General features: G+C 46.8%; 1 protein-coding gene across 2 annotated transcripts in view; it reads right to left on the reverse strand.

Annotated features, from left to right (window-relative positions):
• Nucleotides 1–3,532: 3,532 nt before the first annotated feature.
• Nucleotides 3,533–25,519, reverse strand: part of Parva (parvin alpha) — a 155,703-nt gene continuing 133,716 nt past the window's right edge. For both annotated transcript variants that reach the window (XM_027410101.2, XM_027410102.2), the window contains exons 7-13: nucleotides 21,795–21,853; nucleotides 19,640–19,659; nucleotides 18,532–18,593; nucleotides 17,994–18,062; nucleotides 15,247–15,348; nucleotides 14,098–14,170; nucleotides 3,533–6,668 (exon numbers count right to left, since the gene is read on the reverse strand). In XM_027410101.2, the coding sequence (XP_027265902.1) occupies nucleotides 6,592–6,668; nucleotides 14,098–14,170; nucleotides 15,247–15,348; nucleotides 17,994–18,062; nucleotides 18,532–18,593; nucleotides 19,640–19,659; nucleotides 21,795–21,853 (462 nt within the window). In that variant the 3' untranslated portion in view covers nucleotides 3,533–6,591. The remainder of the gene's footprint in view (nucleotides 6,669–14,097; nucleotides 14,171–15,246; nucleotides 15,349–17,993; nucleotides 18,063–18,531; nucleotides 18,594–19,639; nucleotides 19,660–21,794; nucleotides 21,854–25,519) is intronic.

The following is a 25,519-nucleotide window of genomic DNA, read 5'->3' on the forward strand; positions in this document are numbered from 1 at the left end:
TTCTGGGGCCAGCACTACTGGACTAGCTGCCACCCTGGGTTCCATCCCCAGCACTGTATAATACCAGCTGTGGTGGAGCACAATTGTAATACCAGTCAAAGTCATCCTTGGCTACATATCCAGTTCCAGACCAGCCAGGGCTACTATGTCTAAAATAAATACTCCAAGGAAAGAACAGATTTTCACCGAGCATGGTGGTGCCCACCTTTAATTCCAGCACTTGGGAGGCAGAGGCAGGAGGATCTCTGTGAGTTTGAGGCCGCCTTGTCTGCATAGTGAGCTCTAATACAGCCAGGACTACACAGAGAAACCCTGTCTCAAAAAACCAACTGCCCCCTGAGCCAAACAAACACCCCAGATCTTCATGAAACTCTGATAGGGAAGTGCTTAGGGACCCTTTTATAGTTTTTTTTTTTTTTTTGAGACAGCGTTTCTCTGTGTACCTGGAACTTGCTCTGTAGATCATGCTGGCCTTGAACTCAGAGATCATGCACCACCACCACCACCTGGTTCAAATTATTCTTTAAATTACATTTATTTATTGTATGTGTGTGGGCATGTGTGTGTATGAACGTCAGAGGATAATCAGGGGGACTCAGTTCTCTCCTCTCACCACGTTGGTCTTGATGATAAAATGAGTCATGAGGCTTGATGGCTACTTTCTAAACCATCTTGCTAGCCTGAAAATGAAGTTATTTAGCCCACATCCAGGAGTTTAATAATAAATCAACTACCCACACCTGTAGGTTCTGCTTGCATTCATTCAAACAACAGCAGTTCAAAAATGTGCAGGAAGCGGGTTGGGGGATGGCTCAGTGGGTAAAGGCACTTGCTGCTAAGTTTGGCAACCTGAGTTCAATCCCCAGGACTCACCTGGTGGGAGGAGAGACCTGACTCTCACAGGTTGTCTTCTGACTACCACATGGATGCTGTGGCAGGTTCTTATGCACCTCCCCTATAAATAAACAATAAACAAATAAATATGATTTTTAAATGTGCAGGAAAAAACTTTGTCTCTGTGTTAAAGCACAGGAAGATCCTAGATAATACAGAAGGAGCCTCCCCACATAGCCTGTAGTGTTGTAAATAACAAGAGGACAACACACTGAAACTTGGTGTAAGATCATCTGTAAATAATGCACTGTTTTATTTGAAGCACCTGAGCATCTGCAGATTTTGAAATCTTGGGCTAGCCTGCAGTCCCCCTGCCCCCTCGCTGATGAATGCTAGCATTCCTTGAGCTATATGGGGAGGAAGCAGGTGTCCTCATGGAACACAAGCAGTTCCTTTCCTTTATTTACCTCCCCCCCCACCCCGGACTTCCCCAGGCTGTGGGTTCTCAAGCCCTTTTCTATGGACAGTAGAGAGATCAGGGTGGCCTGGGAGTGCCCCCTCTCCAAAGCCTCTGGGAGGTGACAATGGATTGAGGCCACTTTGGGGCTGCAGGTGGGGTGGGTGAACACCTCAGCTCTTCTCCCAGTTCTCTTTGATCTGTAGCCATGTTTGGAAGGGAGATGAGGGATGTATCAGTGTTCCCCACACAGCAGGGAGGTTTGAAACGTTAGTATTTCCCATTGTTGGTGTGGCAAGTGCTGCATTCCACCAAGTGACTAGCTGGCCCTTCTTTCTGCAAGCTCTCTGCACTGTGGCCTTTCTGGTCTTCAGCCAGTTCTTCTTAAAACTGAGCTTTCTCCTGCCTCAGGCTATGTGAATGGAGGGCCCCTCACTTCAGCAGCTGAGATGCAGGTGTGACATCAGAATGTCACAAGCCTCTTTGGACCCCCAAATGTAAATGTGACCTCTTCCATAGTTTCTAATATGGTTGTCCTTTTGTGTCATGGAGATTGGTTCCAGAGCCACCCCCAGCTATACAAATTGGTAGATACTCAAATATCATTAATGGAAGACTAAGCATTAGGGCACATGGACACACACACACACACACACACACACACACACACACACACACAATTCACTCACATGCACAGACCTGTGTACACCCTCCTGTATTTTCTCAGCTGAAGAGATTGCTGGGAGGTTAACAGCACTTGCTGTTCTTCCAGAGGACCTGAGTGTGTTTCGTAATACCCACATAGTAGCTCACAACCATCTGGAACTCCAGTTCTAGGGGATCTGATGCCGTCTTCGGACATCTGTAGAAGGTCTATGTGTATGTGGTGCATGTGTACACACATGGAGACAAAACACTCGCATACAAAACATAGGAAAAATTAAAAAATATTCTTAAATTTTTATATAGCCAGTGAGTGTGTCAATCGACCATGTGGTACCGTACCTCAGTGTGGTTCTCCTGTTCTCAGTGTTTGCATGACTGTCTTGTATTTTCTAGTAGTTACAAGTGAATATGATGGGAGTGATTTTATTCATTGTTGGGATTAGAGAAGGTGTGAGGATATATTCCTTTTGCAAGGGTAGGATGGAGCATCCATCTTAGATTCCTGAGGAGGGGCTGCATTAAAGGCAGTGAGTCTCAAATAGTTTGCTACTTAGGCAGCATGAAACTATCTGACTTATGGACTCCATCTAGTCTCATTTTCCAGTGGAAAAATAAATGAGCACTAATTGGGGGGGGTCAGAGAGTGGATGATGTATACATGTGCTCTTATACTAGAGAAGGGTGATTCATATGGGAACCGCAATGTATACATGTTGGGGAGTCTAGTTATTGGAAAATTACAACCCTGGAATTCTGTTGATGTAAATAAGCTCCAATATCCTCTGTAGGGTTAACCAAGCAACCCACAACAAAATGAGCTGATAATGACAATGCTGATGATCCATAATTAAAAAGTCCCTATGGCAGCAGCTGGAAATTGCAAACAACTCAAGACTGCTGGTGAGTGGCCGATAAGGAAGCTTTCTCCAAGACTTAGGGGTAGATGAAGTCTATCTGCATATGGGAGATGTGTCTTTTCTTGCAGCCTGGCAGACAGTTGGACTTCACAATATTGCAAGGGATGCAGTAGCCTTTAAAAGGCTTTCTTAGTCAATTGCCAATTAGTTGACCTAATTGTGTGCAAAAATGAAACCTTAATCAAATCATACACATTGGGTTTTGTGTGTGTTTGTGTGTGTTTGTGTGTGTGTGTGTGTGTGTGTGTGTGTGTGTGTGTGTGTGTGTGTCTGCAGTAGAGGATGTTTAATTTGTGTAAGACTCTGGGTCCCAATCCCAGATCACTAGCCATGAGAAAAAAAATACACACAATTTACCATTATGTTCCAAAGGAAGACTTAGAAAAATTTGGTTCCAGGAGCATGAGATGCTCTGATGAGATGTCTTCAGTCCTGTGCTGAGGATGCTGCTTTTTCAGCCTTTGGGCTGGGGTTTCCTTCCTACCTCAAGCAGACTAGAGCTATGCATTTGGATGAACACAGCACTCAGATTCTCATTTTGAAAAGTGTACAAATCATCCATGAGAAACAGTTTAGAAGATTTAAAACGGTTCATTTAATGTCTCATGGAAGATGGACCTCCAAGATTTAACACAATGAAAGACAACGCATAGGAGAGTATATATAATGGGATATCTATATTGGGAAAAAGCACAGCAAAGATTTTGTATGTACATTCAGGCTTTATTTGCACAGAGTATTTCTGGAATCATGCAGAAGAAATGGATCAAGGGAGTCATCTCCTTGGAAGGTGGAGACCGATAGGGAAAAGGAGAGATGGATATTTAGGATTTTTATCAGACATGGTTCCCAATTTCTGAATTCTGTGTTACTTATGCATTAACTATTAATTATGATGATTAGTTGAGATGGGAAGACTCACCCTGACTGTGGTGGCACCACTCCATAGGCTGGGGTCCCAGATTAAATAAAAAATCAGCAAGCTGAGCAGCAGCTTCCTGCTTGCATATGACAGCTGCCTCACACTCCTGCTGCCACGCCTCTCCACCCTCCCCCTCCCCCATGCCCTCAAACTGTGAGCCAGGATGATTCTTGTCTCAGTTTTTTCCTTCCTCTATTTTCTTAGGAGATGAAGGCTGTTTGATTACTTATAATGATGATGTCTCTTTCTTCTTCAAAACCATGCTCATGTCTGAAGTATGTGATCCTAGAATCTAAAGGAAAACACCCATCTCCATGAGATGACAGGGTTATATATCAGACACAAGCCCGGGACTCTGGAATGAGGCAAAGACCTTAGTCCCAATGCCCAGTTATTGGGTACACTGGCAAACTATTAAGAAACTTTCAGAGCTCTGGTATGGTTTCTCTACTGGTGATAACACAAAGACCTAAAGGAGTGCTCTTAGGAAGGTACTATGTACTAATGGCTTGAGCATCAGGGACAAGGCACAACCCAAGAGCAAAGTGTGTTCAAGTGGAGGCAGGCCTCTTATTTCACTCTGCTTCAGTAATGCTCACACAGGCCAAACAGCTACTAATCTCAATTGCCTGCCAGGAATTTAAAAGAGTGTGAGACCAACATTAATCCTAATGAAAAATAAGATATTTCATTAATTATGCAAAAAAGAATTCTGTTTGTACACATAGATCAACAAAAGGCAGAACATTGCCTTCACATCTTAGACGCTCACAGTGCTAAGTAACAATTCCTAGAACAAAACAGGGAGGTGCACAGCAGATCTAAACGTTCTGGGTTCTGAGCTGCCCTGGATGGCCAGTATAAAAAGAAACAAGAGCATGTGGAATGTTGTGGAAAGCCATCTTGGTGAATCTTCAAACTCCGAAGGCTTTACTAGATGTTTGAGTTTGAATGTGGAAAAAGTCCCCCACAGGTTCCTTTTGAACACTTGTGTTTCTCAGCTGGTGGCACTGTTTTGAAAATCTGTGAAACCTTTAGGAGGTGGAGTCTCACTGGGGGAGGGCCTTTGGGATTGATAGCCCAGCCCCACTCCCTCTCTGTTCTCTTGTTCTGACATACATGCCTTGTTCTGAGGTAAGGGAGCCTGACTGCATGCTCTTCCTACCATGGCATCTCCTGCTCCAATGCTTTGCCTTCCACAATAGGCTGTGTGCCTTTAGAAACAAGTCTTTCTTCCCTTAAATTGCTTTTGTCAGGTTATCTTGTTCCAATGAGGAATGTAACTAAGACAAGAGTGACAAGGTGGTCATCACACTTCTGGAGGCAACCCAAGCTGGCAACTCCCTGGCGTATGTATAAGAGTTTTGTGAGGACAGCAGTAGCATAAGTCATTATCTCAAGACCCTCTCAATTGAAGAGCACAAAGGCCAAGGACCATAGCAGCAGCTCTGTCTCTGAGGGTATCCCCCACATGTTAAACACATTAGTATTAAGCTCTCCTACCCCAATTCTTGTTCCCTTAAGTCTGACCCTCCCTCTACCCACCAGCCCCTTTGTTTTTTCTACAGGACCCAGATGCAGACTGGCACAGCAGAACTTTCCTTCCAAGTCAGGTTTGCTCCAGGAGATATGTAACCTGCAGCCCTCGAGTCACTCAAGTGAGGAATCTAGATGCTGAGCTTTGGTTTAAATGACTGACATTTTCCTCAACTGGAATTAGCCAGTAATTGCATGTGGGCAGACTTAGCCAGAATGCTCTAAATGACCAATTAGAAGGCAAAAAGGAGGTCCCTTTTTTTTAAAGTTCAAGGGTCTCCCATTGATGAGCCCTACTTCTCAGGCGATGCTCCAGTGGGTCTGTGCCCAGCTCTCTGCCATGTGCGAGTATACCCTACATTTGCCTAACGATAATGAATTGAGTACTTACTTTGCAGGAAAATATAGGGCACATCCATTACATGCAATCAAGCAAAAAGGCTGCGAAATGGGCACTCTATTAATTCCAAACAGAACCCTTCCCAAATGTCATCCTGCAACCGGAGCGTGGGCTTATTACAAATCTGAAGGAATTAAGGGTAATTTTCATTTGTACAAAGGATTTGAGGGACACGGCTCCTGCCACACACACACTATTAATTGAGTTAAATTCAATTTGGCAATTTTAGTGCGAATCACCCAGCTCTGACCTGGCCTGCCCTAGGGTGAGATCAGAGTGTCTTGTCTGCTAGAGGAAGCAGGTATATGCAGGTAAGGCGAGTCTGCTCGAGCATGCACACACTTTAGGATACATACAGAATGGAACACAGTTGACCAGTTATTAATCAGTAAGTTGCCCAAAGAGGAAAAATACATGCTAATGAGTAGTAAATCTCCAAATCTTTGAGCCTCAGTTTCCTCGTCTGTAAAAGGGGAGAATGACCTCTCCTTTAATGGCAGCATGAGGCTAGTGAACTTGAACACAACAGAGATTTCCCTTCATGTGGGGACTAACTCTGATCTTCATTTCTATGCTCTGTGGGACAGTCTCTAGGCTGTGCCGATTCCCACAGCACATGTAGGGACATCTGGGATCTGAATTTGAATGGGGACAATTTCCCAAGTCACTGCTAGGTCAGTCCCCAGGGCCTATGGATGTGGTTAGCCTTACTGATTTTAATGTCCACTATCTCTGGGTGGTCGCTGGGCTTATGGGAGAGCATAGAGCAAGAGATGGGAGCAAGCAGGATAAGGCAGATGGGAAGCTGGTCCAGACAGCCTGCAGTGAGAGAGACCAGGCAGGTAGACAGACTGGGTCCTCACTCCACGTTCCGGTACTTGGTGAAGAGGTTGTAGAGCACTCTCAGTGTGGACTTCAGGTCACAGTTGACAATGTCTGTGGAGAGACAAAACTCATCAGTGGCCTCTGTGGGTCATGCTCCAAAATTGGCAGTGATGGCCCCCTACCATCCAGCACTCATCCTCATCTTCTGAGTATGGTCTCAGTGGGACTCAGGGCCATCAGGAGCAGGTGTGTGTGTAAGGATGAGTAGATGTGCATCGAGACCTCAGAGCAGGCAAGCAATAAAGGAAGAAGAGGCCAGGTACTAGGGATTCAGTCCCACAGAAATACAGCTGTCACCCTAGAGTGTGACTTCACCATGGACATAGCAGCTGCAGGTAAGAAGGGTGTTTATCTTGGCTATGTCCAGTCTCCTCTGTCCCTAAGGCTCTTCTCCCTTGCCTCCACCTTCATCAGAGTGTTACCTGTGTTTGTGAAGAAGGGGACACTTGAGCCGGGTGTGGTGACACATGCCTTTAATCCCAGCACTTGGGAAGAAGAGGCAGACAAAGTTCTGAGCTTGAGGCAAAGAAAAAGAAGAGGAGGAGGAGGAGGAAGAGAAGAGGAAGAGAAGGAAAAGGAAGAAAGAAGAGGAAGAAGAGGAGGAGGAGGAAGGGGAGGAGGAGGAAGAAGAAGACAACGAAGACGACAGATGATGATGGCAACACTTAGGCTCTTCAGAGAAAGATGGGAGGAGGGCACAGGCCTGCACAGAGCAGAGGCTAGGAACTAATTTCTTCCTGCTTCCTTCTGCCCACTCATCCATCCACTTCCCAGGGTACCCCTCTACTCTCTGCAGTCTCCTCCACCTTCTTCTCCTCTGTCTTTCCTCAGTGAGCCAGTCTTTTAAGAACTAGAGTAAACAAAGGAAGAAAAAAAGGAATTCTGCTATCTAGGAAAGTACACGTAGGAAGTAAAATAAGGAACAGCAACTGCCCCCCCCCAACCCCAGCAACATAAGGGTGGCAGGTGCTGCTGATGAGTGAAGTCAAGACAGCAGGTGCCCTAAGAGAGGGAAGTTGGGCAGGGAGAGGACTGTGCTATGGAAAGGAGAACATAGGGCACATGGGAGAGTTGCATTCCTCCTGTACTGACCTAGGTTGGGTATTCAGCTCTACTCTTGTGTCATTTTAAATATGGAAATGGTATTTAAAGGTATGAGTGTGTAGCTCACATGAGGCAGATGACCTAAGTCAAAAGCTGACCTGGGCTCCAAGATGGGAGACTTAGCACAGAGCCCCTGGGGATGGGGAGAGGTGAGACCAAAGTTCCATCAAGACAGAGTGGGAAGTCAGAGCCCCTAGTGGGTTGAGTGGGGGTTCCCTTAGCCTTTAGGCTATAGTAGCTGTGGCTGCAGCTCCAATAGTCACATGTACTGATGCTAAGACTCCAAGCACTAACTGGCTTCAAGCTGAGGGTCCCGAGCTACAGACTGTCTTAAGAGTTCCCTCACGTCTGATTCTGGTATCCTGGTTGCAAACCAATCCTGCTCTTCTCCAGCTGTGTCCAGATGCACATCAAAATCCCTTGCTGATGGAGAACTGGCTACTGGGATATCTGGAGAGTCACAGAACCCAACATTTCTCCCTTCCCTCCACCCCTTTCAGTCTCCATTTGAGACCCTGGCTGGTGGCAGAGCCCTGTCATGGTACCCTGCACGTGATGTCCCAAGTCCCATCAGAATCACCTTTCCAGGTGCCATTATATGGCATCTGGGCTGATTCCCATTCTCTCCACCCACAAACAGCTCTGAGAAGTGCTCATAGCACAGTAGACAGGCAGAATCAGGAGGCTGTGGGCTGCACGCTGGGGTAGCTTCGCAAAGGCAGGTATACATGGAATCTGGGAGTTCATGTTTTCTCTTCCCCCTCTTCTTTGTAATGTGGATTTGCATGTGTACCTGATTGTTTGTATGCACACCACATGCGTGCAGGGACCTCTGGAGGCCAGAAGAGGGCATCAGAGCTCCTGGAGTTGAGTTATACATGCTTGTACTGCCCAATGTGGGTGCTGAAAACAAAACCTGGGACCTCTGGAAGAGCAGCAAGTGCTCTAAACCACTCAGCCCCTTCTATGCCTGTCAAAGCCAGGTGCGCTCTGAAGTTGACAGGGAAAGCTAATGTTCAGCATAGGAGGACATTTGCACTGGCCATTTGATTTATAACTTAATGTCCACTATGATTTGATGCCCATCTCCACTGCAAGACCCCAGTGGTCAACTTCTCTGACCATTTTCTTACTGGTAAAACTAGGCAACAAGTTTATGAAGAATGCCTAGAACACATTAAGGACACACGGTTTCCTTCTAGTTTTCTCACCTTTGCTCACTAACAGAGCTATTATTGCATACAGCTATGTCATGAGCATGCTACACAACAGCAGGGGTTGCCATTCACAGAGAAGACCTGCTTCTTGATTGTACTGAGTTGATTCTCCATCCCTGTCACCACAATCAGGTATATGTAGGGACAGAGGGGTAACTGCTTAGCGTATGATCTCACCAAAAAAAAAAAAAAAAAAAAGCTGACTACTGGCCATCCAGGCTGACCCAGGCAAATTAGCAGAGCACTGAGAGACTGAATTATCTTAGCAGGGGGAAGGCTGTGGGTTCCTGGGAATCAACAGAGAACCAGGTCAGAGTCAAAGAGCTCCAGAAGAAAACAGCCCTGGGCCTAGGGAAAGGATTCTTCATCTCCTCTTCCTTCTCTAGGAAACAGGGACTCCCATCTGTTCAAGAGCCATCCATGAGGATGGTACAGGTACACCATTATTATTATTATTATTATTTTATTACTTTATTAATCTATTTATATGTGTAGAATTGGAAGTCAGAAGGCAACTTTAGGAAGTAGGTTCTCTCCTTCTATCACATGGGTTCTGGGAAACTCAGTTTTCAGACTTGCAGCAAGAACCTTTGTCTGCTGAGCCATCTCACCAACCCCTTTTTTTAAATTAATGATTTATTTTATGTGCTTTTCCTGCATGGATGTCTGTCAGAGGATGCCAGATTTTCTGGAGTTACAGACAGTTGTGAGCTGCCATGTGAGTCTGGGAATTGAACCCAGGTCCTCTAGAAAAGTAGCCAGTGCTCTTGACCACTGAGACATCTCTCCAGCCCGTTTCCTTGTCCCCCTCCTCCTCCTCCTTTTGAGACAGGGTTTCTCTGTATAATAGCCTTGGCTGTCCTGGCACTCGCTCTGTAGACCAGGCTGGCCTTGAACTCACAGAGATCCTCCTGACTCTGCCTCCCAAGTGCTGGGATTAAAGGTGTGGGCCACCACTACCCAGTTTTTTTTTTTTTAAATAAAAATAATTATCCAGTAGCTGTAGACTTCCATGAAGTGTCTCTGTTTGTGTATCTTTTACATAATGGTTAAAATAATGTAATCAATATGGTTATTTAAAAAGATGTCTCATTGACCTGCTCCCCTTTATCCCAATCTTTTGGTGAGCATCACCCCACTTTTGATTTCTGTGAGATCACTACCTTTGGATTCTGCACATGACAAAGATGGCATGGTATTTGTCTTTAGTATCTGCCTTATTTCATTTATTTCCTCCAAGACTATGCATGTTGTCCCAAAAAATAACAATTCAACCTTTTTATGGCTGAATAGTAAGTATCCCATAGTTCCTATCTGTCCATCCACTAACAGACACAGGTTGATTCTATCTTCTGGGTGCCGTGACTCAAGCCACAGTGAACAGGTAGATGAAGGTATGTCTCTGACATACTCATCTCCTTGTGATATATACCCAGTAGTGGGGTTGCCACATTGCACAGAAGCTCCATTTATAATTTTCTGAGGACTACCCCTACCATTTTCCACAGTGCCAGTACTGATAGACAATGTCACCAATAACGTGTAAGGACTCTACCGTGTTTTATCTTGGAGTTCTCTCCTGGCCTGTGGCTGTGCATACCTGTGAATGGAGCTGTGGGGCCATTGGGTATGTTTACTTCCTGTTGTAACAACAAATAATCTCAGATCTGGTGGCCTACAACACAGATTTGTCACCTCCCTTCTAGGTGTCAAAAGTCCCCAGTCGGTCTCTTCAGGATGTGGTCAAGGTGCTGTCTTGGCTACTCCTATGGCTCAGTGCAGAACCCTTTGTGCTGGATTTTTTTCTGCCATGGAGTCTGCCCACACTCCCTGGCTTACAGCCCCTTCCTACCATCTAGTCTGCATCGGCCAGGCAAGCCTTTCTCATACCCCACCACACTGACATTCTTACAGCTTGTCAGGATGGCTGTGATGATGTGGGGGCTCCTGGAATGGTCTGGAAGAATCTTCTCATCCCATGATCACCAACTCAATGTCTGCCAAGTTCCTTTTGCCAAAGTAATGTGTATACTATAAAAAGAGTTGGATGGGGACTCTTGGCATGTGGGATATTTTGCTTGCCATGAAGGGTGTTGGAGATACCCAAAAACATAAGATAGAGACAGTTTTCCTGCACAGATGTGGCCATTAACCCCTGCCCCTGTGGTTTCTATGGCTCCATGCCTTTGTGATAACCAGAGTTTGAGGAAGCTGTTGCTGTCAGCTCTGCACGATATATCCAGGGCTATGGAGAATGGGGCTGGGGCAACTTTCACAGTTTTGGCCACAGACCAAGCCCACCCATGCTGAGCTGACCAGGGGAACTGCCCTGCCATCAGCTGATGCTCACTACATAGCCTGTCCCAGCCAGCAGACACCCCATGGTTTGCATATGCCACCCATCTGCTAGCTGTCCACAGTTTGATTCTGACTGCATTGGGCTTCTGAATCCCAGCCTGCCTGGCACTCTGGGATCTTGACCATTTTAATGATGAGTCCACTTGAATAGCGGGAACAGTAAAGCATGTTCATTTGAAGACACATACCCCTCAATAACAAGCCACCAACCAGCCTTACATCAATATTCCCTTTTCTCATTTCTCCGCCTCGATTTTCCTCCTCTCCCCTCCCTTTCTCTCCTCATTTCCCCTCACTTCTTCACTCACCATACTGGGTATTAAACTGACGTCCTATACAAGTGATCTACCACTGAGGCACATCCCCAGCCTTCATTTTACATGTTAGTTTGAGACAGTGTCTCACTAAATTGCCCAGAGTGACCATGAATTTGCTAGGTAACCTAGGCTGGCCTGGAATCATTCTCTAAATCTCAGACAGGCCTTGAGCCTACAATCCTCCTACTTCAGCCTCTCAGGTTACAGGGTTCCTCACCCGGTATTTTAGCCCCTCCACTGGCTGTGGATGTGAAGCTCACCCTCAGTTTAAGCCTGTCAGAGCACTGAGAGGCTCTGAAGCCCAGGTGGCAGAAGTCTGAGATGTAACATGAGGGTTATAGAGCTCTGTGGACCCCTGACCTCAGAATCTTGCCAGGGGAAAAGCCTCCATCATGGTATTTTGATCTGGAGACATCGTCAAAGAATTCTTTACAATGTTTGCCATGTCACATCTTCCAGGTAGAAGCACAGAAGCCAGAGGGAATGCTGGGATCTGCTGCTCACAGAGTCCAGCTCCACAGAGCACTACTTTAGCCCCCCTTTACGCACTGGAAATTTTCCGCATGGGCATGATGCCCAGGGTGACAACAAATAAGATACATGTGTTTTTCCACTGCCATTGCTCGGGAAGTCTCAGATTAAGTGGGTCAATAATCATATTCGAAACCTCTCTATACACCAAAACAGTCTTATAGATCGACACTGAGAAAATTCTCTCTGTCTAAAGGGAAACAAAGATCCAAACACCAACATATCAGGACAAGTCTCTCCGGCCTGCAGGTTGGAAGTTTCCATGAAGCAATTCAAGGAGCCAACCACAGAAAATGAAGCTGGGGCTAGAGAGATGGCTCAGCCATTAAAGGCTAGGCTCACAACCCAAAATATAAGAAAGCGAAGCTGGTGCTCTCCAAGTCAGGTGCTGGGGCTGCTGCAGGATGCTAGAGCTCATCCATAGGGACATTGGAATAGACAATCTTGTCTTACCAGGGAGAGTGCTCCTGAGAGCATCTTCACTCCAAAGATCCTCCCCTAGAGGTAATGATGGACATGAGACACAGTGGAAATGAAAGGGAATAAAACATTCAGCTTTGTGCACTGGAGCTGATAGTATTCAGGACTGCAGGTATCACAAACTAGGGTCCCTATCCCTGGTGGGGCCTGTGGCTCATTCCTTCATCCTGATGTTGGTCATGGTTCTTGCCAGTCTTTCTGCTGTATTCTGACTGTCCTTGGGTTCATCACACTGTTCCTTACTACACACAGATAGAAAAGGGACCAACCCTCCTGCATCTACACAGCCTCCTGCTGTACTCTATCTCAACCACTTTCATGCTATGTGTGCAGCTAGTGATGCTTTCCTTCCTTGATTGGTGGCAGGAGCCTTGAGTGAAGGGTGATCTTAACTTTAATGTGCATGATGATGCGCAGGGTTCCAGGCCGGCTAGACAAGTGCCAGCCTTGTGGGTGCAGGGTCTGGAAGGCAGATCTCGGATGGGAGGTAACAAAGCAACACGATGTAGGAGCCACAACCTTTGCTTGTCCCCATGCCATTTAGTGTCCAGGAAGGTGCAAGCACAAGGCTCTTCTAGGAGTTCCAACTTGACAAACATTATCTGCAGCCCAATGTCAACATGGTACTGTTGGTACTGATTACATGTGTGTAACACAAGAGTGTGAACCAGGACAATGACAACAGTGACATGCCTCCCACTCTCAATGCACACATACAGCCAAGCATAAGCACTCCAGGTGTGCCCAATCATTCTCTTCTGGTTTTGTTTTCTCCTGATCTCACACAGTCAACCTTCTGTATCCATGGGCTCCACGTGTATAAATTCATACAACAGTATGCAGAAAATATTGTTAGTAAGTTTTCGGGGCTGGAGAGATGGCTTAGTGGTTATGAGGACCTGAGTTCATATCCCCAGAAATCTGAGAGTGGGGGGATTGCTGTGGATTGCTGGCTGCCAGCCTAGCTGGTAAAAATAGAATAAAACAAATTCAAAGGCTCCCAGGTCAGGGAGAGAACCTGCCTCAAAGGAATAATGTGGAAAGTGATAGAGGAAGACCTTCAATGTCCTTCTCTGTCCTTTGTGTGTATATGGGTACACACACACACACACACACACACACACACACAGAGAGAGAGAGAGAGAGAGAGAGAGAGAGAGAGAGAGAGAGAGAGAGAAACAGACAGACAGACACTGCATTTATACTGAACAGGTCAAATTTCCCCTTTGTCATTATTTCCTCAACAAAGTCCCATAACAACTCTTTCCATAACACTTACATAGTAATAGATGTAATTAATTGCGTACAGGTGGCTGAATGCACATGGGGGAGTGCCTGGATTCTATGTACATACCAAGTCATCTTATATAAGGGACCCAAAGTGTCCTTGGTTTTAGAACCTATGTCACCCAGACAGACCCCATAAATGAAGGTCCCACCCCACTGTCACAGATCCAGGGAAGGGCAAAGTACCTTCTGGCCGGGGTTTAGGCTTTTCTAGCCCTCCATCTTGCATGAGCTCAAAGGCAAAGGAGACATTCAGGACCTGGCAAGACAGATGCAGTGGATATATCATTGCATACCTCCTGGTCCCTAGAACCCAAAGACCCCAGGATCCTAGGATTCCAGGACCCTAGGACCAGTCCCTGGGAAGCTTAGGTGCCTTGCATCATAGTTGTGGGACTGAGGCTGAGCCTATCTGTGGCTAGAGAAGTGGGCTGGTTATGCTGAGAGTGGCCTCTTATACTGATCTTAGTGACTGCCATAGGGGCTCTTTCTGGCCCATCCCATTCCCACACCAATTGACAAAGCCTTCAAACTCAAGGATAACAGTGCATACATTTGCTAGAGTCAGATGGCAAAGCATGTTCAAGGGGACCTCTGCCTTGGGCCAAATGCCTTTTGTTTAGTCAGGTAGGATAATGGCTGCCCTGGTACTGCAGAACCAGGATAGGCCAAACCCAAACCAAACCACCCAGTTGTTTACAAAAGGGCTGGAGACATACCTCAGCTCAATTTCTAGTAGTATGCAGGCACACATGTGTGCATGCATGCACTACTGTACTGCTGTAAGTTTGAGGCCAGTTTTCACTAAATGTAAGTTCCAGGCCAGTCTGGGCTACAGTACCTTTGTCTCAAATGCTCCCCTTTCCTCCACCAAAACAGAAAAGAATCAGAGGTTGGAAAGATGGCTCAGCAGTTAGAGGGCCCGAGTTTTGTTCTTAGCACCCATGTGGCTCACAAATGTCAGCTCCAGGAGGTCCAACGCCCTTTTCTGGGCTCCACAACACCTAAACACACATGTGTACACAGACACTGACACACACATACATATTATAAAAAAGAACCAGTCTGGCCATGGGCCTCAGGGCTAACTAGCCCTAGAGCTACCTTTGCTGTCACCTCTGATAGAGACAAAGCTGGTTGTGTATCCACAGGAGCACATGGCTAGGGAAGCAGGGACAGACAAAAGGCAAGGAACAGTGTTCAGCATGCCTGGAGCCCAACTGTTATTAAAGAGGCTCCATCTTCAAACAACAAAAGCCTGTCTCTTCCTAGACAGGCCCAGTAGAGAGAAGTAGGACTAAGGCTATGGGCTTCCCCAAGGCCACGAACCCTTACCTTCTGTTCAAAGCTGTCCGGGGTCAGGAAGAAGCTGTGCAGGGGTACAAAGTAGCCCTCTAGGAGCCCCATGAGCAGCACCAGGTAGACCCCATCTGCAAACTGCAGGGAGAGCCAGGTGTCAGCACGAGCCTCCTTCATCTCCCTGGAACCAATCTACCCAAGGCCACCTCAATAGGCAGGTTGTTGGCGAGGGCCAGAGGCTGGAGTGGGGAGCTCCACTGGAGAGGGCAGTGTGGCAGTTACCTTGTGTGTTACCTGGCTTACTCCTCAGTTAATCCTGTGGGATAGCCCACCAAACTGTTGTACTCCCACTTTATAGGTTAAGAAAATTGGAACACCACTGTATGGAGGTGTCAGGAGGAAAGATAGATGATGGGCAAGGACAGTGACATGAAGGTCCCCAGTCCTTTTGCTTTTGGAACAGAGAACATGGTGGCATCAACTGGGCCTGGCCTCTTGCTTGCATGTCCCTTCTTTGGGATTTCAGATGCAGACCAGTGCAGCTGTTAGAATCACAGATTCTGAGTCTAGTCCTACTTGCTAGCTGTGGGACCTGGACTGTCTCTGCACCTCATTTTTCTTACCTGCAAAATGGGGGTGCAGCTGTGTGGTGGCTGTTCCATTGGACTAGCATGAAAACTATATATAATGTGTATAAAGCCCCTGGGACCTGCTTGGTATGTAGGCAGCACTTATTAAGAATTATTTTGCTCTCTGGAAAATGACAAAGCGATTGGGATTCTTGCTGACCAAACAGAACTCTATTAAGGATCATGGAAAGGAGCTTGAGACCTGGTTCCTTCCAGGGAAGTAAAGCTACTGGGGTTGGGAAACTGGGTCAAAGCACCAGACTCTTGGGCTAAGTACAGGGTGGTTTGTTCTAGGGCGGTGAGCTGTGTATCCTGGGTGATCAGGAAAGTGGTGGTCTGGGGGTGAGTACATTTTAGGGACTCAGTGTTAAGGTGAACAGATAGGTCACAGTCAGATGCTGATCTGTTATCCTAGCACCTGCAGAGGATGATGGGCCACTACACATCTGTAGACCACAGATGCTAGGGTTTGCAGTCATCCTATTAGGAGAATGAAAAGGACTAGGTTGCTAGTGTCTGGGTCTGGAGCATCTTCATGAAGCTTCCTAGGGTGATGCAAATGACACACAGAGCCCAGGAAGAATTGGAGCTCCTCCATACTCTCCTGGGTCAGCTCATGCTGGTGAGGCCTGTGCATGGTATCCCATGCCACCTGTGTGGGTCCTGGAGAGCAGAGCTCAGGATCTGTGTGGAGACGAGAGCTCTCTACAGTGCAGTTAAAGCAATCAGGTCTGGGTCTGGCTGTGGTTGGAGTAGGCTGAGGTGGGAGGCAACCAATCTGTGAGCCAATAGGGTTAGGATGATTCTGCCCAGAGGGACAGCCAGGTGGTGGCTCCCTGTCTGCTGGGATTGTCCTGTTGGGTGGGACCTGTGGACAGATGTCAGAGTGCTAAGCAGCACCCTCTGGCATAGCAGCCCTGGCCCCAAGTCAAGGGGGAAGTTCCAGAGAGCATTCTAGCTGCTTTTCTAGAATGCTCCAGATTGTCCCAGAGTTCAGACACACAGCAAGAGAGCTCAGTGAAGACTGGAGTGGGCTCTATAGACGACAGGAATTGCTTACACTCACTGAACATCAGTCAGCAGCAGTTCACTCAAAATGAGAGGCCCAGAGTGCCAAATTACAGATTAGTTATTAAGTACTAAGGTAGAAAATGACATAGCAGGTTCTAGTCAGAGTCCAGTAGACACTACCCTGGTGACCTATTTTACCACCATAGTGGGACTAATAAGACAAATGCCAGAGAGTGTCTCCTAGGGAGTGCTGGGGTGGACAGTGAGCAGCCTGTAAGGCCTACAAACCATTTGCTTGGGTCTTTTTCAAAATCACCAATGCCAGCCTGAATGGAAGAGGGGCTCAGAATGCCCCAGAAGTAGCTGAGGAGCTATTGGAAGTTGATGGCTGCTGGTGGGAGAAGAGTCAGTTTTCTTCAGAGGTGTGATTCCTTGATAGACTACTTCTGATCCAGTGGATGGTCCTACACCCTTGTGCATATGGGCAGCTCTGATTGTACTCAGTAGGTTATTTTTTAAAAAAGAGGAGGACATAAAGTTAGAAGAAGGGTGGGAGTGTCTGGGAGGAGCTGGGAAGGGGGAGTAGGGTAGATATGACCTAAATATATTATATACACAAATGAAATTATCAAAGAATAAAACAATGACAAACTCTACTGATGTCATTCCAAGAAAGGATGAGTGTTAAAGGCTGTGTTAAAAAGGGACTGAGGGGATGGGACAGACAACACGGGGCAGGGGAAAGCAGGATGACTGTCCTTTTATCATGTGACAGGCCCATCTTATTGCTCCACACCATCACTTCATGATCCCCCTCTAAACAGATGAAAACAGAACACTAATGCTAAAACTGCCAGCATCTGCATCCAATCAGTGGACAGTGGTGATCTAATCACTGGACAGTGGTGACCCAGGCCAGTGCACTTGTTCTGAAGAGAAACGAGGGAGCCATTCAGAGGTAGAGAGAGAATGAGCTTGGCCACATGTTGTGTGTCATGTGTAAACTAGACAGAATTCTTTATTGCAACTTTTCTAAAAACAGCTGGGGAAAATATCCTATCTGGTTCACCTCTCTGAGCAGCTCACATCTCACATCCCATCCCTCTCCCTGGAAAGCTTTGGGTCCCTGGAACTGGCACTCACCTGTGTCTCCAGTTCTGTGACCTCCAAGTTTAGTTTATTCAGGTGCTTGTTCACGAATGTGATGAGAGTCTAAAAGAGAAACAAAAAGGCACTGAGATGGAGGCTTTCATGTGTCAAAGGGCCCTGGGGCCAGGGAAGAGGCTCTTGGTTAGGTAGCCCACAGGCTGTAAGGGACAGGGGACCCCTGAGAGACAGGAGGATAGGTGGATATCTGGTTGGGGGTCAGGGTGGGCAGCAGGGGAATTAAGAAGACAGCAAGAGACAAAATGACCCTCTGGGTCCCTCTTGTTGATTCCTGCTTTGGTACCATCTCCTGTGCCCAGGGAGTTGAAGAATTCTGAGTGAGGAGCAGAGAATGCTGGAGTCAGTGTGAATGGGAAGACAGGGTAAGCATCCTGCTGGGAGCAGAAGGGCCCTGGATGACTAACCAGCGACCAAGAGAGGGAAGAGATGCACAGGATATCCCTGGTACAAGCTGAGATTTCTTCATGCCCTGAGGGGTCCTAGCCCTTGCTGCCCCCAGATACCATAGGCCTACCTTCTTTACCACGTTGAGCTTGTCTGGAGCATGGTCAAACAGCGTGTCAAAGGCGTCACGTTCTGAAACAGGGAAACGCACACCATGCAGTGTAAAGTAGGGCTGCTGGGAGCCATGTGGTCAGCTACCATAGGGAATCTGTGCTCGATTCTTATCCCAATGTCACCGTCTGTGTGTGTCCGCCAGGTAACACATTTCTAAGCAGACTGACCCGGGCTTGGTCCTTTCTCTTCACTTCTATCCCACATATCCCAATGTAGTCACAGTTCTAAAGTGTTTCTGACATCCTCTGGTCATTTGTTACCCAACTAGCAAATTGTTCTGGCTAATTTTCAGAAAAATTATCCTGGTAGGGGCAGAGGTGAGGGCACAAGAGACCAGTACCTTCCAAGATAGAACAAGGGTCTCTTTCTGGGGCACTCCACATCTGCTAACCCCTCTGAGCCTCAGTTTCCCCTTCTATTAAACATCATCTGAAAGATAAGCCTTCCCTGGGGCTAGTTTTTAGTATAATCAAAACATTTCATGAGATCACCATGAATCAGGCTGATAGAACATAGCTAAGCCATGCTCCTGGCAGGGATACTTCTTGCTGTGGTGCCAGATTCTCAGAACCAGAGGTGACCTAGAAGTTTCCAGAAGCAAGCTGGGATGGGGAGGGTCTGTGACCCAAGGTCAGCCTTTTCCACTTGGCACTGATGGGCAAAGCTAAGACTGCTAGGAAGTGTGGTGTGTGTGTGTGTGTGTGTGTGTGTGTGTGTGTGTGTGTGTGTGTGTGTGTGTGTGATATATCTCCGACCCTTGAAGATTCTATAAACAAGACTGAAGTTCTGGGAGAGGGGAGTCATGATGGGGACTAAGAGTGAGTGAGGCCGGGGACTAGCTCCCAAGTGCATTCAAACATCTCTTCCTAAATTTCCATGCCAGGTACAGGGTAAGTCTTCCCCACTGGGGCCATATCTGTGTTGATGAATAAGTGTTCTTTATGTCACTAAGCTGTCCCTCCCAACCTGGCCAATGTGTCCCCAAGCTGGGGCAGATACATCAGATGATAGTACTATCTAGCTTCAATAAGGCCACCAGAGCTGGAGAAGCACACAACACTCACCATGTCTTCCAGAAAGGGCCCTGGAAGAAAAAGAGAAAACAAAAATCCATTATAGAGTTAGGTTTGAGTTTGGGGCTTGCTTGGGCTACATGAGGAGCAGAGGCTGAAGAAGATGGGGTTTCGATGTCTGGGTTCCCTGGCTGACTGCCAGGAAGTCGGCTTTGTCTTGCTCCTGTGTTGCCTCCAAGTGACACCTGTCATTGCTCCAGGACAGTGTCTCTGAGAGGGCAGGGACTGGAACCTCACTCACAGGCAGAGACAGTCATGTTCTAAGAGAATAAGCACCAGAGACAGGTGACAGGCCACACTGTCTTAGACTAAGTTTTAATGAGGTCCTTTCTTCCAATCTTTGTAGATGCTCTGTGACTCCAGGAAAGCTCTAGAACCTCTCTGGTCTCTGGATCTCTTAATTTCTAAAGTAAAAATAACAGGTACTCTAAGCATTCAGCATCTAGGAAGACTGTATTGGAGTTTCTAGTGCACAGTAAATGTCCAGAAAACTACAAAAAATTATCACACTGTGTGTGTGTGTGTGTGTGTGTGTGTGTGTGTGTGTGTGTGTGTGTGTGTAAGTCAGAGGACAACTTTCAGGAATTGGTTCTTTCCTTCTATCACGTGGGTCCCAAGGCTTGGGAGCAAGCACCTTTACCTGCTGAGCTATCTCACTGGCCCCCATTCTTTTCTCAGTACAATTCTGGTTCTTAAGAATTTTAGGATATGCTTCATTCATTTGCATACCTAATATTCAGTAAATGACCATCTACATGTGGTTTGTATACACAGAATGGTGAAGCTGGAATGCCAGCTAGATCCTGCAGTTCCCCTACATTGCCCAGGGGTGGGGGGCAGCCTCTGCTGTACCAGTATATAGAAAAGAGCTGCACGAACTGTACTGGGCTGTTGTTATGAGGGCTTCACCATGCTTATATTTTTGTGGCAGAGAAAGGGGCCATAGAAAGCATAGCACACAAATTAAAAGAATGTTTCAGAATCTTAAACCTCTCCTTCCCATCCCCACAGAGGCAGCAGTTTCTCCCAGGCCACTCTCCTCTCTGGTCTGTTCTCTTCCAGAAGATGAAACAGAGCAGCCCTCATGGGATGGGAGATCCAGGGAAGACAGTGAAGCTGGACCTGAGATGGTTTTCCTCTTAGTCCTCAAAACCATGCCAAAGTCATTTGGTATCCTACAAGTCACATAACTATTGGTGACTAGGATGGGCCCTGGGAATGATGGGGAGTTTTCATGATGGGGGTGGTCACTACAGGTCATATAGCAGGCATCCTGGGAAGGGTCACTCTCTACTTCTACCCACTCCCAGGCCTTTTTAAAATCACTTGCATTATGGTCATGATAGGCAGAGATTTGACTCCTGTCAATCATGGTTAAAGAGTCCATGAATGGAGACCAAAGCCAATATCCAGTGTATACCACTTTAGTTTTGAGACAGGGTCTGTCACTGAACCTGGAGCTGCTGATTTGGCTGGGCTGACAGGCCAGTGGGTCCTGGAGCCTCCTATCTCTACATCCCCAGTGCCAGGATAACAAGTACACCCAGCTATGCCTGGCTTTTTACACAGGCACTGGGGATCTGAACTGAGGTCCTCATACGTGATTGTATGGTCCTCACTTTGCCAACTGAACCTTCTCCCCGCTCTCATGGAAAACATTTTATACTTCCTCATCTTCAAATTTCTAAAAATAAATAGGATAACCAAACCAAACCAAAAAGACATCTGTAAGGTAGAAAGGACTTTCTGGGTCATGGCACGTGACCAAATAAATCAGACTTAAGAAGGAAGAAAAAACGGCATCCTTTTGAAGATTAACAATTCAGTTCAGCCCCGTGTTTACCACATGACGATTTCATGCTGGTTAGCTTTTTGGGGGGTATGCTTTTTTTCCTGGAGTGCCACAAAATTAGAATTTTCAATCATGGCTAATTCCCCTCTCCCAGTTTCCCCACCCAAGGCTGTACCTTAAGCAGCAAGAGGCATGTTTTGAATGCAAGGAAAAGGCTAAGCTATAATCATCGGCTGCAGCTTAATCCCTCCTGCAATCCCAATAAATGAAAACTAAATATCAGCAAATGGGTGAATTTCAGAGAAACATCTGTGTTCCATTACAAACTCGCTGGCAACAATGGTGTTGACATACTCTGTGTTACCAGTTATTTCCTCTTGGATTTGTCGAGACTGGAGGATCCCTTCTCGTTTCTGGAATAGAAGAGAGAAGAGAACAGAACAGGCTTTAGCAACACAGAAACATTGGTTGGTGTTCCTGACATAGAGAAGGTTATCGGTGTTTTTATAAGAGGGTCAAGAGATGAGAAGATTTGAGAAGCAGTAATGCAGTGATCTGAGGGCACCTGGCTGCATCATCATGACAGAGTGCAACTGGTGATTAGTCCAAACAAGTAGGCCGATTCCTGGACGGCGAAGCCTGCCTTTCTTTATTGAAGATTTCTGTTGGAAGCCAGCTGTTTGCCTCAGGCAGCGAGGCACAGCAAGCCCAATGGAAATGATGGCTGGGTGTGTCTGCCTTTAGCTGGGGCCCCCGCAGGGAGGCCACTGTGTACAGCAGAGCTGTGGGGCTGGATGGAGGTGTTCAGGGCAGCTTGGAGAATTCAGACAGAGGCAAAGGGGACTTTTGCTTTGTTTTGCTTTTTACCCAATAACCATGGAGCTCTTTTAATTTTCTGAATATTTTAAACTTATTCTTTGATAATTTCATGCATGTATACAATGTCTTGATCCTATCTACCCCCTGCTCAACCCTCTTGGATCCTTTCAATGATTCCCACTCCCAGCTTCATGTCTATGTGTACATCCCACTGAACCCATTACTATTGCCTGCACACACATGGGTGTGGGGCCATCCTTGGGAACAAGGGAAACCTACCAGAGGCCACGAGACCCTTCTCTTAGCAGTTACCAGTGGTCAGTGCCTTCATAGTGAAGGATGGAGCCTTATGAGCCCCATGCCCCATTCAAGCTTTCTGACTGGCTTGGTCTTATGCAAGCAAACACAGCTTCCAAGAGAGTTCATGAGTGCAATGGCCATGTCACATTCAGGAGCCAGCATTTCACGGCATTCATCCTCAGGCCCTTTGATCCTTTTTTTTTTTTTTTTTTTTTTGAGGCAGGGTTTCTCTGTGTAGCTTTTGGAGCCTGTCCTGGAACTAGCTCTGTAGACCAGGCTGGACTCAAACTCACAGAAAGATCTGCCTGCCTCTGCCTCCTGAGTTCTGGGATTAAAGGCATGTGACACCACCGCACAGCTGGCACTTGGATTCTTTTTGTCTGCTCTTTGGTGATTTTCCTTGGGCCTTGAGGGGATTGGTGTGGGCATCTCAGTTAGGGCTGAGCACTCAACAGTCACCTATTCTCAGCACAATATGAGTCTGCATTGAGTGCTGTTCCTCCGCAGAAAGAAGCTTCTAGAACGAAGGCGGAGAAAAGCACTAATCTACGGAGTGACGACTCACTGGCACAGTTGTACTGAGTTGAAGGGTGACATTCTGAGTTGAAGGTGGTCCTTCTAGCTCCAGTAGGCTCCACTTGGTGCTGGCATGGGGACTGTGAGTGAGGGGCATCACGTGCTACTTAGGTAACTGGCTACCTCTAGGAAAAGCAACCACTTTGAGCCTTGTCCAGCCAATTTCCTCCTCTTCCTCCTCCTCCTCCTCTTCCTCCTCTTCCTCCTCCTCCTCTTTTCCCTCTGTTCTGTTCAAAGACAGCCCAGATTGGCTTTAGTACTATGTGGACTTCCAGGTCGGTGGTCAGAGATACTTTCCAAGAAGAGGGAACGTTGGGGAGATGCCACTCTAGGGGGAGGTGGCTGCCATTAGTTCCTGAGCAGCTCCCCTGGAGTGTGACTAGCTGAGTTGAGCAAGGGGCCAATGAAGGAGCACAAGAGTTCCCTACGACCTACCTTCTGACAGATGCCAGGAGAAAGACTCACTCTACCAGGTCCCTCTGCAGCCAGCAGCAGACCCTTGCAGCGCAGTCTGGGCACCATAAAAGAATGGCAGAGCAAAGTCACTGTCCCAAAGCCCAAACTAATGCTAAGAAGGGGCCTCTGAGCCAGGGTGTGGTGGCACACACTCTAGTTCCATCATGCTGGAGGCTAAGGTAGGAGGACTGAGTCTGGGTCCAGCCTGGGCTACATCGTAAAACCTTGTCTCAATCCACCTCTTCCCCCATCAAACAAACAAGGGACCTCTGAGTTTAGGAGGATCATCTGAAACATGCCTTCTGGAGTCTCCCCAAACATTCAGAAACATCCCATTGTGTTTTCAATAGCCACAGAACCCTTTCATAGAGGGAAAGGCAAACTGGAAAGAGTCAAGAGTCTCTGCATTAGAACAGGAGGGGACAATGAAGGTGGAAGAAGTAGTTTAGGAAATGAATGTGGGAATGTACCAGGGGAGGAGAAATCAGGATTTGTTCAAAATTCCATGTGAAGCATGCTCAATTTCCACTTGGGCCTCAGAGAAACCTAGTCTTGGGAGGCCACCACTAGACAGAAACTCACTTCCCAGTTCATATGTAACAAAACACTTTTCTATGGAAGGGAAGGGAGTGGGTGTTAGGGAGGAGCCCTCCTCCACAGTCCCCTAACTATCCCTTGGGAGACTCCCCACAGCTTAGTAGCTTACTTCTGTAAGGTTTGTTTTCATTATTGTTTTTGTTTTAAAACAGGGTCAGGGGGTGGTGGTGCATGCTTTTAATCCCAGCACTTGGGAGGCAGAGGCAGAGGCAGACAGATCTCTGTGAGTTCAAGGTCAGTTTGGTCTACAAAGTGAGGTCCAGGAAAGCCAGGGCTATACAGGTTTTTGAAACCCTGTCTCAAAAACAAAAACAGAAAAGGGCCCACTGTTGCCCAGGCTGACCTGGAATTTATTACATAGTCTAGACTAGCCTCAAACTCACAGCAATCCTCCTGCCTCAGCCTCCCAGGTGCTGGTACAGTCGTGCACTATCACACGAGGTATTTCTCGTCAGTTCTGGGTCCTGCTTCTGAGCTTGTTTTCTTGATTAAACTAATCACCCTGTAAACCTTAACACAAACACACACACACACACACACACACACACACACACACACACACACACCATACCCTTTTTCTGTGTTCTCATCCTAACAAAAGTCCCTGCAGAATTAAACCAATAACTGCCTTTGATGGCTGATAATTGAGCTCAAAACAAGGTCTGAGATGACAGCATGGACCACTGTTTCAAAATAGCAGTCTCCCACTGACTCTGCTGCTCAAATCTTTCTTTCCCCCCTTTTTGCCCGTAGTTAAGCAACAGGTAAGTTTTGATATTTCTATTAAAGAACTGCCATATACCTGGTCAGAAAAACAAGTAAAATATTCAATAAATGAACAAAACTAGAAGGCACAGTGGTCACAGAAGATGTGAAAGGCCACCTTACCTAGAAATCTCTCTCTCTCTCTCTCTCTCTCTCTCTCTCTCTCTCTCTCTCTCCTAGCAACAGAAGAGCCATTCGTGAACTGAATGACTGTATGTACAGTTGTAAAATAATTAAGGACTTCCCAGCGCCTGTGCTAGCTAACCACCAAAGCACTCTTGAATTAACGGTAGGGGTCAGGTTTTTCTTTTGTTGTTGTTTTGTTTTCTTTGTCTTTACCTTTGTTGGAGAGTTTTAGGTTCAGAGCAAAATGGAGAAGAGGGGCTAGGAATCTCCCTTGTTTCCCCACCCCAGCACCCGCTATAGTCTTGTCCACCATTGGCACCCTGTGGCAGATGGGTACACCGTTCACAACTGAGTCGATTGCCTGAGCTGCCCTGAGAGGTCAGTTATTATCAGGGTCTGCTGTTGGTATCCAGCTTTCTACGGCTTTAGGCTGCATATCC

Source organism: Cricetulus griseus, chromosome 3 (assembly GCF_003668045.3).
Source record: "Cricetulus griseus strain 17A/GY chromosome 3, alternate assembly CriGri-PICRH-1.0, whole genome shotgun sequence".
Lineage (NCBI taxonomy): Eukaryota > Metazoa > Chordata > Mammalia > Rodentia > Cricetidae > Cricetulus > Cricetulus griseus.